This window comes from Paramisgurnus dabryanus, chromosome 21 (genome assembly GCF_030506205.2).
Source record: "Paramisgurnus dabryanus chromosome 21, PD_genome_1.1, whole genome shotgun sequence".
Classification (NCBI taxonomy): domain Eukaryota; kingdom Metazoa; phylum Chordata; class Actinopteri; order Cypriniformes; family Cobitidae; genus Paramisgurnus; species Paramisgurnus dabryanus.
The window spans coordinates 11312197-11325121 of NC_133357.1; the positions used below are offsets into that span (position 1 = coordinate 11312197).

Below are 12925 nucleotides of genomic sequence, written 5' to 3' on the forward strand. Positions count from 1 at the left end.
AAAACAACAAACATTGGCAGGTTTTCATCAATTATATTCTAATACAAAATATTTACAAACATCACACTGGTTAAAATCACAAAAAAAACATAAGAATAAAATTCATAGTATTATTTCAAATACTCCGTACCAAAAGAGTAATTGGCTGCACAGTCTGTAATACATTACATTACAACTAGAGGACTAAAAATGAACAATAACAATTAAAAAGAAAAGACAACACTATCATGTCTAAAATATCAGGTATCTTTCATGTTTAAGTGTTCAGAACAATGTAAACTCAGTTTTTCACTGTACCCAGATCAGTACAATAGGTCATAAAATGTGCAGGATGCATACAACACAAATACTTGTATGAATATTCCTAAGCACATATTTAACCACATCCATCAACTAAGAAATTGCAGTCGTTGTAAAAAAAAAGAACAGTAAAACTCACAACAAATGTCAACCCATGTACATGTTTATGTCTGGGTTTTCTCGACGCCAGAACTGGCCAATGCCATAATCTTATCTTCCGATCCTGGAAAGGCAACAAAATGTTTGTTTGTGAATTATATTAACAGTAATAGTAAAAGTACTGCTGGGTAATCTTACCTAGGCTAGCAGTGACCTTCTCAAACTGGCTCAGTTTAGCACTAGCATTGGCAGCAAGAAACGCTTCATCTTCTGGTGTAAGCTGTGCATTTAAGAATGCATAAAATGTAAGACACTGATGATGGATACATTTAAAAGTTGTTAAAAAAAATGATACAATATAATCTTCAGTAACAGGTGTGGCTATAGGACAGGGTTATGCTGTCAATAATAACTTTCTCACCTTCTCGCCAAGTTTTCTAAGAGCTGTGAGGATCTCCACTTTCTGCTGAGTATAGACATCTCGAGGAAGCTTTCCAACCATTACGTCACGGTCCATCTGATAAATGCATGCAGTGTGATATGATTGTTCAAGTTTTTGGATATACAGTGAGTGTCCAAACATCTGAGATCATCATCATCATCCTAAATATATAGGGTTAAATCTCACTGTATATTATTATCATAAATGCAAAAGAACTTCACCTCAGCCAGTCTTGTCCTCAGCTGCCCTGGCTGCTTTTTGGCAAACAGCCGAATAACTTCAGGCGTCTTAAATGCCTGACTGATGGCAGCTTGGATCGCCTGAAGGATGAATATTTGCACAGTTATATAGGCATCATTCACATTATAAAACTTTTGGCTAAGATTTTAATATGTCTGAAAGAATGTAAATAAAGTTTTATTTCTCACCAGTTGCATTCCCCCCAATTCATCTACTAGTGTCATATTCCCAGACATAAACTTCTTCAGGGATTCATTGAACTCGCTCATTTGCTCTAATGTCTCTTTTTTAGTTTCCTCATACTCCTCCTCATCAAGTTCTTCCCTGAAATGAAAAATGTACCTTAAAATAATACAAATGTAAAAGAAATATCATGCATTTTTTTGGTTTTTGTAACAGAACTGGTGGTTGCAGATCAATAAAGGTCTCACTTAAAGGATGCCATTACTGTACCTGCACTCCTCTAAATCTTGCAGTTGTTGCATCAACCGGTCCAGCTGTTCTTCCATGTTTTGTTTCAGTTTACTCGTTTCTGATTTACCCCGAGACGCCATTCTTTAAATCCTAAAATATATCACATTTTATCATTCTCATCTATTCATGCAGAACATGACATTTATGTTATTGTTCTGAATCAGCTGTTTATATCTGATATCTACTACAGTTATTTCTGTATATAATTAGAATAAGTACACAATGATTGGCAGTATGAAAGTAAATGTTTTTATTTTAGTTTCGTTTACTATTTTAGACTAAAGAGATTTAATAGCATTCAGGCAATATCACATTCATAAAAGAAATCCAACTCTTCATGTCCCTGCGCAGCTAGCGTAGCTAGCACACAACCAGCTAAAAAAACAATGCACACTGTATAGTCCACGAATGCGTTATTTAAAAGTGCAATGACGTAATTCCCACCCGTCCTTTATTCTCCAATAAAAGTCCTTATGTCGAAACAAAAATAGGAGTGAGGTTCGGTACTGTTTATCTAATCTAGATGCTAAGGTGTGGTTTGCTACTGCTAGCACGTCATTGCTTTTTGCGTAAATGTTGCGCAGAGTTGAGGTTCTTGAATACGAGAAGCGACTCACCGGATTTACGCAACTCTGTCACTCGCACTGATAATTTGTTCCACATACTTTTACAGCCGTCACATTAAGATCTATTATTAATAAACACTTTACATTTGTGTGTCGTATTGTCGCTGAACAACGTTTCGCTGCGTTTATGGGTTTAGTAAAGTCTGTGGGTCCGTGAGGCAGTTTTACAGCAACACCAACTAAAATAGGAAGCACGAGACTCTGTGTTGTTGATTTGGTAAGAGCTAACAGTTTTTAGCCGGTTGACACATTATTACCACACATTTGTCCGTTAATTTATAAACATGCATTTAAAGTTTTTACCTGTACATTTTATTAAAGATATCTTGCATATATTTATATCTAGCTCATTTACATTTTTTTTCTGCAGGAAACATCTTTTATGTGATCAATGACATCGCAAGAGGAAATCAAAGTTGTGCTGCTGGCATGCGGGTCGTTCAACCCCATCACAAACATGCACCTGCGCATGTTTGAACTGGCTCGTGACCACCTTGAAGACAGTGGTACGTGCAAGAAAATAAAAAATATTATTTCACGACTGTCTGGAATACTTTATTCTGATTGGTCTGTCTCATTCTGGGATCTGTTATCCATGGATAACAACCAGTTGTGGCTAGAAGGGATACAGCTACAGAAATTTTGTGAAATCTTGCCGCATGAGTGCTGTTTTCTTCCCTAAACCTAACATTTCACGGGATCTAGGCCGTAGTTGTATCCTATCTAGCCAGAATCGCTGTTTTCATCCTAATCCTACCCCCAAACCTAACCCTAAACTCAAGATCGCGCGAGATTTGGCGAAGCTGTATCCCATCTAGCCAAAACCTAGCGGAAAGGAGGCTTTGAGTGATTTTACTTCGCGAAAGTTGCGTTGATACAAAATATTTGTTTTAAAGATCCACTGTGTAGATATTTAGCGGCATCTAAAGATTTTACGGTTCAGTCCTTACTATAGCTCACCCCTCCCTTTTGAAACGCATAGAAGCTACGGTAGCCGCCTCAGGACGAACAAATCATAATCTGAGACAACGTAGTGACAAAGCTCGCGCTATAGAAATGTTTGTCTATTTAGGGCTACTGTAGAAACATGGCGGTGACTTACATGTAAGGTGACCCAATGCACCTTTAATATTTGTATTGTGTGGTAACCGTTTAAAGGTCCCGTTCTTTCTGTGTTTTTTAAACTTTGATTGTGTTTACAGTGCGCATGTAACATGTGTTCATGTTTCACGTGTAAAAACCATAGACCGTAAAAAATATGAACGTAGCGTCCGTGACGGTTTGCGAAGATCGTTTTTGAAGCTTAAAGTAGGCGTTGCCTGCCGTCGCCATCTTGGCCGCGCGTCACCGCGAATCACTCGCGGAAAACCGAAAATGGGTAAAGAGGCAGGACATATTATTTTCTGCTGTAAAGTTGGGTATTTTTAACATGAGACTCTATGGGAATTGACTCCCTTTTGGAGCCAGCCTCAAGTGGTCAGTCGATGAATTGCAGTTTAAGTCACTTCTGTATTGGCTTCATTAGAGAGATCGGAAGATTGCCCCTCGGTAAAAACGCGGTATCTTTCACACAATTTATTATCTTTATAGTGCTGTTTTCACTAGCTGATGTCTTCCTTGTTCTGTGAAGTCCCTCCTTCAGAAATACGTAACGAGTTCTGATTGTGTAGTTTGTTTAGTGTGTTGTGATTCGATAGATATGTACACTAGATGTCGCCTTGGCTATGGCAGTTCATTGGACCGAATGCGCCAACTAGAGCCGCCATCTTGAAACAGGGGAACCCCGCATCAGCGTCATTGTAGGCAATGGTGTAACGGAAATAAAATCACCATAAATCGTCATGAATGTGATTTTCTTGGTTTTCTTTTGGTTCGTTTCAACAGTCAGACATGTATTAAGCATTGAGTCCAGACATTTTTTTGAAGTTTTGATATTATGAAAATCTACTTTTTCTAACTATAATGCATAGTAGGCCTAACATCCATACGCAGCACAAAAGTCCGTCGTCGTCCATGAATTCAAAGTACAGGCAGAGATTGCAGATTGCTTCACCTAGTTACTCCCTATGACAAGACACCTGTTCTAAAATGGCGGCGGTTTTGATGCATGCTTAAAACCCCAAGGCGACATCTAGTGTATATATCTATGGCAACTGACATAAATTTCTGTGGGCGGAGTTTAGTCAAAAATGCTTCTACTGACGTCATTGAAAGGCGAGTTCTGTTAAAGAAAATATATCGCCTGGCAGTGAACTTTGAGCTTTATCATTTCACAGGTATTATTTATGCTATTATAGCAACATTACACACTAACTAGGGATCAGAAAAAACGTGACCTTTAATAAAAGCAATAAGATACTTCAGGCTAGTGTTGTTATTCCACAATACAACACAGACTCGCATGCATTGCTTGTATAAGTCCCTTTAGGGTGATACAAGACCCCTACAAACTATAGTGTATATTATCCCTTACTTGTACAGCATAGTGATAGGCTTCAAAATCCATTTGTCACTTGTGTAATACACAAGATTTTTTTTTAATCCTGTTTTGATGCATATTTTGGTGTATGTTTATTTCAGGAAAATACAGGGTGGTAAAGGGTATAATATCTCCAGTTGGAGACAGCTATAAGAAGAAAGGTCTGATTGACGCCTCTCATCGGTTGAAGATGGCCAGACTTGCCACCCAGAATTCTGATTGGATCACAGTGGATGACTGGGAGTGTCAGCAGCCAGAGTGGGTGGAGACAGCCAAAGTAGTACGGTGAGAATCTTTCAGATCACATGTTTTTGGAGAATATGGAAATGGTTTCATTTTGGTGAAAAAATCAATGTCACATGTTAAAAAGTTGTGGTGTTTTGATTGGATGTCAGCATCAACAACCTTTATCATTTTAAGTGATGGATTAACCACTTCATTTGCATCGTTTACATTTTTTAAAGAGTGGCACTAGCTGTCACTAAATAATGTTTTATATGATTTTGATATTATTTTTAAAGGCACCATTATGAAGAACTCATTTCCAGTGAGAACAACAATGATGATGTGGACACAGTGAGAGGTGGGAAGAGACGAAAACTGAAGCAAAACGAAAGCATCTGTCAGAGTTCATCTTATATTAACACAAATGAAGGTACAGCAAATAATTCCTAAATACTCCTTCCCCCGGTTTTACAGACAAGGCTAGTCCTAGACTAAAACACATGCGGTATTATCTCCTACTGACATCACAAGGAGAGCCAAATTTATTTTTTCACATGCTTGGAGAGAACGCTTTACCAAACCTAGTTACTTTGTTGATCTTTTTCACATTTTCTAGGTTGATAGAAGCACTGGGGACCCAATTATAGCACTTAAACATGAAAAAAGTCTGATTTGTACACACCAATATGGTCTTGTTCTTAGACATGTTAATAAAAGATGCCTAAACATCTTAATTTAACTAAGACCTAGTCCTTACAGCTCATTTGAAACAAATATTTATTTGGGAGGGTATTTTAAAATGTCACACCATTTGACAAGTTTACAGGTTGATGTTCCCTCAAGGGACGGTATAGATGCATTGTTACTTTTATCAGCCTTTACACTATTTGCATAGTCTGCATCTCTTAGCACTGTCTGACTGCATTTTTTTCTAAATTAACCTTTGTAACACTTATGTCAAAGATTTTTGTAACCAATGAAGCATTTTTAAGCACAAGCTTCCTACATGATTTTTGCAGCATTCCCTAGTTCCCTAACTACGTTTTGTATGCACTCTCTATATCCTTTTTAAAGGGACACTCACTTTTTTTGAAAATATGCTCATTTTCCAGCTCCCCTAGAGTTGATTTTTACAGTTTTGGAATCCATTCAGTTGATCTCCGGATCTGGCGGTAAAATTTTTAGCATAGCTTAGCATGATTCATTGAATCTGATTAGACCATTAGCATCACGCTAAAAAACAATCAAAGAGTTTCAATATTTTTCCTATTTAAACTTGACTCTTCTGTAGTTACATCGTGTACTAAAACCGACAGAAAATTAAAAGTTGCGATTTTCTAGGCCGATATGGTTAGGAACTATACCCTCATTCTTGCGTAAGGACATTGCTGCTGTAACATGGCTGCAGTGCAGCAGGCGTATGGATATTACGCACTGCCTGAAAATAGTCCCCTTGGTTACTTTTAATAGCAGGGGACTATTTTCAGGCGCTGCGTAATATCATTGCGCCTCCTGCAGCCATGTTACAGCAGCAAAGTCCTTAATTATTACGCCAGAATGAGAGTTTAGTTCCTAGCCATATCGGCCTAGAAAATCGCAACTTTTAATTTTCCATTAGTCTAAGTACACGATATAACTACAGAAGAGTCAAGTTTAAATAGGAAAAATATTGAAACTCTTTGGTTTTTTTTTTTAGCGTGATGCTAATGGTCTAATCAGATTCAATGAATTATGCTAAGCTATGCTAAAAATGGTACCGCCAGATCCGGAGATCAACTGGATGGATTCCAAAACTGTAAAAATCAAATGTTTAACTCTAGGGGAGCTGGAAAATTAGCATATTTTCAAAAAAGTGGAGTGTCCCTTTAAAATTTAATTGCAATTAAGGTAACCTTTTTAAAATGAATTCTTTATTTTTTTTTCATCCATATACTTTTAGTCACTCCCCAGCTGAAACTACTATGTGGTGCCGATGTACTGGAGTCCTTTGGTGTTCCCAACCTTTGGAAGCCAGAAGACATTGAAGAGATAGTGGGACGCTACGGCGTGGCGTGCATTACCAGATGTGGTGGCGACCCTGAGAAATTCATCAATCAGTCTGATGTGCTGTACAGACACCGCAAGAACATACATGTGATTCGAGAATGGGTGACCAATGAGATCTCAGCCACTCATGTGCGGCGGTCCCTGCGCAGGAGACAGAGTGTACGCTACCTTCTGCCCGACGCTGTGGTGAACTATATTCAGGAGAACAACCTGTACAGTGCAGAGAGTGAGAAGAAGAATGCTGATGTCATACTTGCCCCTCTCCAAAGATACACTTGCACTAATAAGTCTGGTCATCTTTGACTCCAGCTCTGACTTTGATGGAGAACGGGCCTGTTACCTACAAAGACAGTCTGACAGTTGATTCATAGTTTTTCTGCTCTTTTTAACCCATTATTTGACTTTATTGTGAATCATCATAGGTGATAATATTTGATTCAATATCATGAGGTTTGTAGAATATAATTTATGATGAATAAATCCAAATAAAGATGTTTTAATAAAGAAGATTGTTTTAAATGTTAAAAGTCACTACATCTTTATATCATTCGTTTTGCATTTTATAAGGTAATAAACCTGCAGTGTGGCATAATTTTGCTTTTATTTAATCATACATAATAATGCTTACATAACAAGTGTTATAGTCTAGAATGCAATCTAAAGGGCAAACCTTGGTTATGCTACATTTGTTCACTGACATTTACTTGACGTCTAAAAATATCTAAGCATCAGATCGTTTTTATCTGTATTCACTGCAACATGCTAAATATAGAAGTTTGACTTTTTGATTTTGTGTTTTAGAGCTATTAAAGTGCTATGTGATGAGTCTTCCAAGCAGAAAATATTACATTATGCATTTGGAGGACACTTATTACTCAAAGTGACTTATGTTCCATCACAATCTATACTTTTTATCAGTAGGGGTGCGGGGCACAAACTAACACGGGGTTAATTGTAACGCAGCTACTTTATATATTTATACAAGGCTGAGCAATCTGTGCTTTTGGTCATTTTTTCTTACTATCAGAATATGATCTCCTGTGAATTAGTGAAAAGAATTGGTTAAGATATTGAACAAAGAGTGTTTTGGAGGCATAAAAAGTAAATTTCTTCGTCTTAAGTTTTTTTCGATTTCTGAGTTAGTGTGTAAGTCACCAAATCCAACCTTATATTATTTTAGTCACTGTCTTGTTACCTAAAACATAAAACAATTTTAAAACATGTCAGCAACTCTTAGTAACTGATAGGTGGGATTGAAAACATTTTTACACAGTGGGGTAAGTTGTAACACAGTGTTACAACTAAGCCTCCAGTATACAATGATAATGAAATGAAAACAATGTAAATACTATTCATCAAGATGATAACTGTTAATATAACATCAAGGGAAATAACTGACAAAAATAATTTTTTGTCTTACTTGTGCAGCCCTTTTAAAAAATCTATTTATATGCATTGATGCTTAATACAAGGATGGTTAGATGAAGGATCATGGATATATATAAACAATATGCACCTTTAGTATATAGTAGGGATGCACCGATATGATTTTTTTGGGCCGATACCGATTTAAACAGACATCTTATGGCCGATACTGATGCCGATACCGATATTAAACATTTGTATACAATACTATACAGTTGGTCTATAAGCTAGTTTATTTCTGCATCAAATTAGTTTTACTGAACATGGATTGGATCTAATTAACATTCAACTGACCAACATAATAAAAGAGGCACAAATTAAGCTAAAACAAATATAATAAGAGAGCATGACAACCTTCAAAGGTGGTTTTTGCAATTCAGCCTTTATTTTATTAACAACATTAACAACATTTTTTATATATAATGGATTTCTTTATGCAGTTAATTAATAAACAATCGGTATCGGCCTTTCTCGTGCCATAGCCGATATGCCGATGGTTTCAAATTCATCAAAAATCAGCCGAAAAATATCGGCGGCCGATACATCGGTGCATCAATATTATATAGACAGAATTTTATTGAATTATTTGTGTTTAAACAACATTTTCTAGCAGGTGTTACAACAAACCATCTGTTACAATGAACCCCACCTATGGGGTAAGTTGTAACGTTAGCACTCCTGTCACTTTCGGTGTAATTGTACAATAATGATAGGTCTCACAAATAAACTTTAAATGTTCATTTGTAGCAGAGAGGTGTGTTGACTGTGTAAAAAAAAAAGATTAATCTAACTTAAATATTTTTTGAATGATAGAGCCAAAGTCAAAAAGCGTTAGGTTGTGCCCCGCTCTTCCCTGTGTGTTCCCTGGGTTCAAACCCATGACGTTTTGTGGTGCTAACGCAATGCTCACAGAGCTATGTGGTGGGGCAAATATTGCTATATTTGCTTTAATATTATGATCCATAAAATATAAGAGAGTCAAACTGATCACATGCCTTAACAGGGCTTAAAGGGATAGTTAACCTAAAAATGAAAATTCTGTCATTTATTTTGAGCAATGTTTGTGGCCAAACCCATCAGAGACCCCATTGACTTCTTTAAAACTACTCAGGAAGGCCTCTGATGGGTTTGGTTACAAACATTGCTTAAAATAAAAGACAGAATTTTCCTTTTTGGGTGAACTATCCCTTTAAGGCTACCACCCCCGATAGTATAAAAGTTAGGTAAATAAGAAGAAAGTGAGTATCTACATTGCTCTTGGCTTATTTGCTGTCATGCACTATAAAGTAGTTTGTTTTCTGTGTAAGTATACAGACGATCTCTGATCATATCTATTTTACGACTGTCTGTTGTCTCTATATCATTCCCCAGGAGTTGCCTAAGGAAATGTGGATGTGACCCATGTGTTTTAGTCTTATAGATCTAGTAAAATTACCAGTTTATATTTTTTTACAACCCTAATAATAGAAGATTTTCGCCTTTATGTATTGATTAAATAATGACATTGTTTTCTATGGTTCTGTCTGTATCTGATTGATTTCATTTGCATATAATATGAAGAGCTTAGCGGGTGTAATAGTCACCTGAAAGTCACATTTGACACTTTTATGTAGTTTTGTTGATTGTGATCAGATTTGTCTCATTTCTCAAGAGGCTTTAAGATTCAAAAGGTATCGTTATTATAATAAAACATTTACAGTATTACTATTATACCATTTAATTTAGTTTTGTTGGAATTACATTAGACCTATTTAACTTTGTCTGTTTGAAATTACGTTTCAGCATCAATCTTTATCTTTCTCTGGAAATTGACATCATGTTTTACGTGTGCAGTTCATGTGATGGTGTCATATGAGTTCTCTGACTGCAGTGGAAAGAATTTTTTAGTAAAGATGACATGTGAGGAAAAGAAAACAATAACAGTTGATTGAAAGCATCTAACAAAAGTTTCACAACAAGGACTTTTGATTCAAAAAATAAATAAATGTATTTAGATGTGTTTAGTATAAATCTAAGCTTTTCATGAGCTAATAATGTCATCAATTAAAGCCGTATAATTCCTTTAACCATTATTACCTGTTTTATTTTAATATGCAGACTTGACAATAAGTATTGTATAAACTTAAGTCTTATCATCATGTTGAGCGTCACTCACAGCGTAAGAAACTCTATTTTGAGCAGGCAGTGTTGTGCTCGAAGGTGTGTTTGAAATATTTACACACAAAGACCCGTCAGACACGTTTTTACTTTACGCAAAACACGCAGACAGATAACTTTGAAGCACTGAATACAAATAAAAGTTTAAAGAACCGCCCACAGAGCCGGCCACAGATTTAAATGCTGAGGATCTTTTTCTCTGTCATATCCTTCACCTTTCTTTCTTCAGATTACTACAAATATTGAATCCGGTCTCTTGTAAATATGCCTGCCAGTATGTGTGGTACATGGGATATGCTTAGCAATGTCAACTTTGAAGGATACATGATTGCTTTAGGTAAAATTCAATTTTTCTATTACAATAGATTACTGCTTTCTGCACTGTAATGCACTGTACCTGTTTGCCTTGAAATTTTGAGTTTATTCAACTTAAAAATTATTAGTTTAATTTTTACAACTTTTCCTGAGCCAACTAATATTTTTAAGTTGAATGAACTCAAATATTTTAAGGCAACCAGGCAACTTACTTTTTAAAGTTAAATCAAATCGTGTTTTTGGGGGTTTTTTTTGTATTCATGCAATGTTCTGTTTAATGTGCCCTCTTAATAGTTCCAAAACTCTGTTATCTTTTAGGAATCGGCATGTATACCCGTAAGGTCGCCCTAAAGCTGAAACTGCGTAAAGTGATCGAGCAGGTGGGGGATCAGTATGTCATCAAGACCCTCAGCACTTTTAGAAACTATGTTTTTTCATTCAGGGTGAATGAGGAGTTTCAAGAGTTTACCAAGGGACTGGATAACAGACACTGCAAGGTAATACTGAATTCAATTCACTTTTTTGTATTAATTAATGAAATGTCTTTAATTCTTGACAGTATAGGATGTAGCCTATACAATGTTTACATTTTTACAGCACCAGACCAGTGAAAAATTCAGATCTCCTTTTAGTTTGTCTGTTCGAATTCAAATATTTGCATTAAGTGAATTATTTGCACTCCAAACACATATTGTTTGCATGCATAACAAGTGGTTACCATTCACTTCAACTGTATGAAAAACCAGCTTGGATGATTTGCAGAAAAATCCTTTAGTATTCTAAAAAATAAAGTAATATGGGTTTAAAGTAAATGATCACAACTATTGCGTTAATGCACTCTTGAACTGATGAAGGACAAAATGACACTGAATTTTATCTGTCAATAGTCCCTGGTTCAATGGGAGGGGAACAAGATTGTGTGTGTTCAAAACGGTGAGAAAAAGAACCGAGGTTGGGCACACTGGATCGAGGATGATAAACTCCATTTGGTAAGAGTGAAATTCATATCCCATAGACCTTTGTCATTTATGAGTTTATTTCGATAATAATTAAACTCTTTAACCTTTCACAGGAGTTGTACTGTGAAGATCAAGTCTGCAAGCAAGTTTTCAAACGGGTTGTCTGAGGTCCCGAGGAGGAGCTTACTACTTGAAAAACACACATACACTGATGTAAACATAATTGTTCAATTCTTAATCAAAGGAATGTGGGGCAAGGGGATACGACATGTGTCCCAAAACATAGACTAATCAATTACAACCAATGAGACATACATTCTGAGCCAGGATTGGTAAACAATTGAATACATGGCATGAATTACATTGTCACTAGAGGGCGACATGAGACCATTTACAAACACTGTATCAGTGTAACTGGTCACTGTAACTGTTTAATCAATGTAACATTAGTTTGTCAACTGGAAACACTGTATGCTCTGAATGTTGTCAGTTGTTGTGTGCCTCCATTTTCTAATCACATCAAGAAACAAGAGTTACATTTACAAACGTGGAGAAAAGTGCTTAGGATTTCTTAATGGCCTGTGGCCGTAATGCTGTCAGTGTGTATTTGTTTATGGGTTTGCCAGAATTATTTCACTTAAATTTTACTTGTTAATATTGTTTAATTGTGTTTTTTTACTATTTAAATTATTGTTATATTTTATTTGATCTTTATTCTTTTTTAAGTTTCTAGGAGTAGTTTTATATCGGTGCTAAGATAAAACAGGGCCATCAATCAATTCATTTCATCAGTCAAAGTTCCTTATTGTGAAATAAAAACAAAAAAAAATATAATAAACATTGTATGTTTTTTTACTGTAATATAACGCCACTAATCTTAAAAACAGTTATATTATAAATTTTCCTAGCCTACAAGACCAAATGACGCACTGGATTTTAATAGTGACTCGACATTTACCGTAGTTAGTAGAATATAGAGAAAACACTTCCTTAAATCTCGGCAATAAATTGTTAATAAAGTTGCTGTTATGAAATAACTAATGACTTTATTCTCTACAGTATCTGCATAAAATATAAACTTTGCCATTCAGTTAACCTAATTAAACTTTGCTTTGAAGTAAACAAATCCCTTGAGGTC

At 35.9% G+C, this 12925-nt stretch overlaps 2 protein-coding genes across 6 annotated transcripts; one reads left to right on the plus strand and one right to left on the minus strand.

The window, feature by feature from the left end:
* Positions 1–13: 13 nt before the first annotated feature.
* lzic (leucine zipper and CTNNBIP1 domain containing) lies at positions 14–2301 on the minus strand. 3 transcript variants are annotated; one of them, XM_065285558.1, is made up of 7 exons: positions 2173–2301; positions 1535–1645; positions 1270–1405; positions 1063–1161; positions 821–916; positions 598–679; positions 14–523 (listed from the first exon to the last, which is right to left on the minus strand). In XM_065285558.1, the coding sequence occupies exons 2-7, from the start codon at positions 1633–1635 to the stop codon at positions 465–467; spliced, it is 573 nt and encodes a 190-aa protein (XP_065141630.1). In that variant the 5' UTR covers positions 1636–1645; positions 2173–2301; the 3' UTR covers positions 14–464. The 3 variants fall into 3 exon arrangements, with proteins under 3 accessions (XP_065141630.1, XP_065141629.1, XP_065141628.1); XM_065285557.1 differs by lacking the exon at positions 2173–2301 and adding an exon at positions 2000–2150; XM_065285556.1 differs by lacking the exon at positions 2173–2301 and adding an exon at positions 1989–2142.
* rbp7a (retinol binding protein 7a, cellular) lies at positions 2261–12573 on the plus strand. 3 transcript variants are annotated; one of them, XM_065285555.2, is made up of 7 exons: positions 2261–2398; positions 2552–2687; positions 4762–4945; positions 5182–5288; positions 11123–11325; positions 11716–11817; positions 11901–12571. In XM_065285555.2, exons 2-7 carry the CDS (start codon positions 2573–2575, stop codon positions 11952–11954), a joined length of 765 nt encoding a protein of 254 aa, XP_065141627.1. In that variant the 5' UTR covers positions 2261–2398; positions 2552–2572; the 3' UTR covers positions 11955–12571. The 3 variants fall into 3 exon arrangements, with proteins under 3 accessions (XP_065141627.1, XP_065141625.1, XP_065141626.1); XM_065285553.2 differs by lacking the exons at positions 11123–11325; positions 11716–11817; positions 11901–12571 and adding an exon at positions 6825–7427 and having other exon boundaries at positions 5182–5315; XM_065285554.2 differs by lacking the exons at positions 2261–2398; positions 2552–2687; positions 4762–4945; positions 5182–5288 and adding an exon at positions 10693–10850 and having other exon boundaries at positions 11147–11325; positions 11901–12573.
* The last annotated feature ends 352 nt before the right edge of the window (positions 12574–12925 follow it).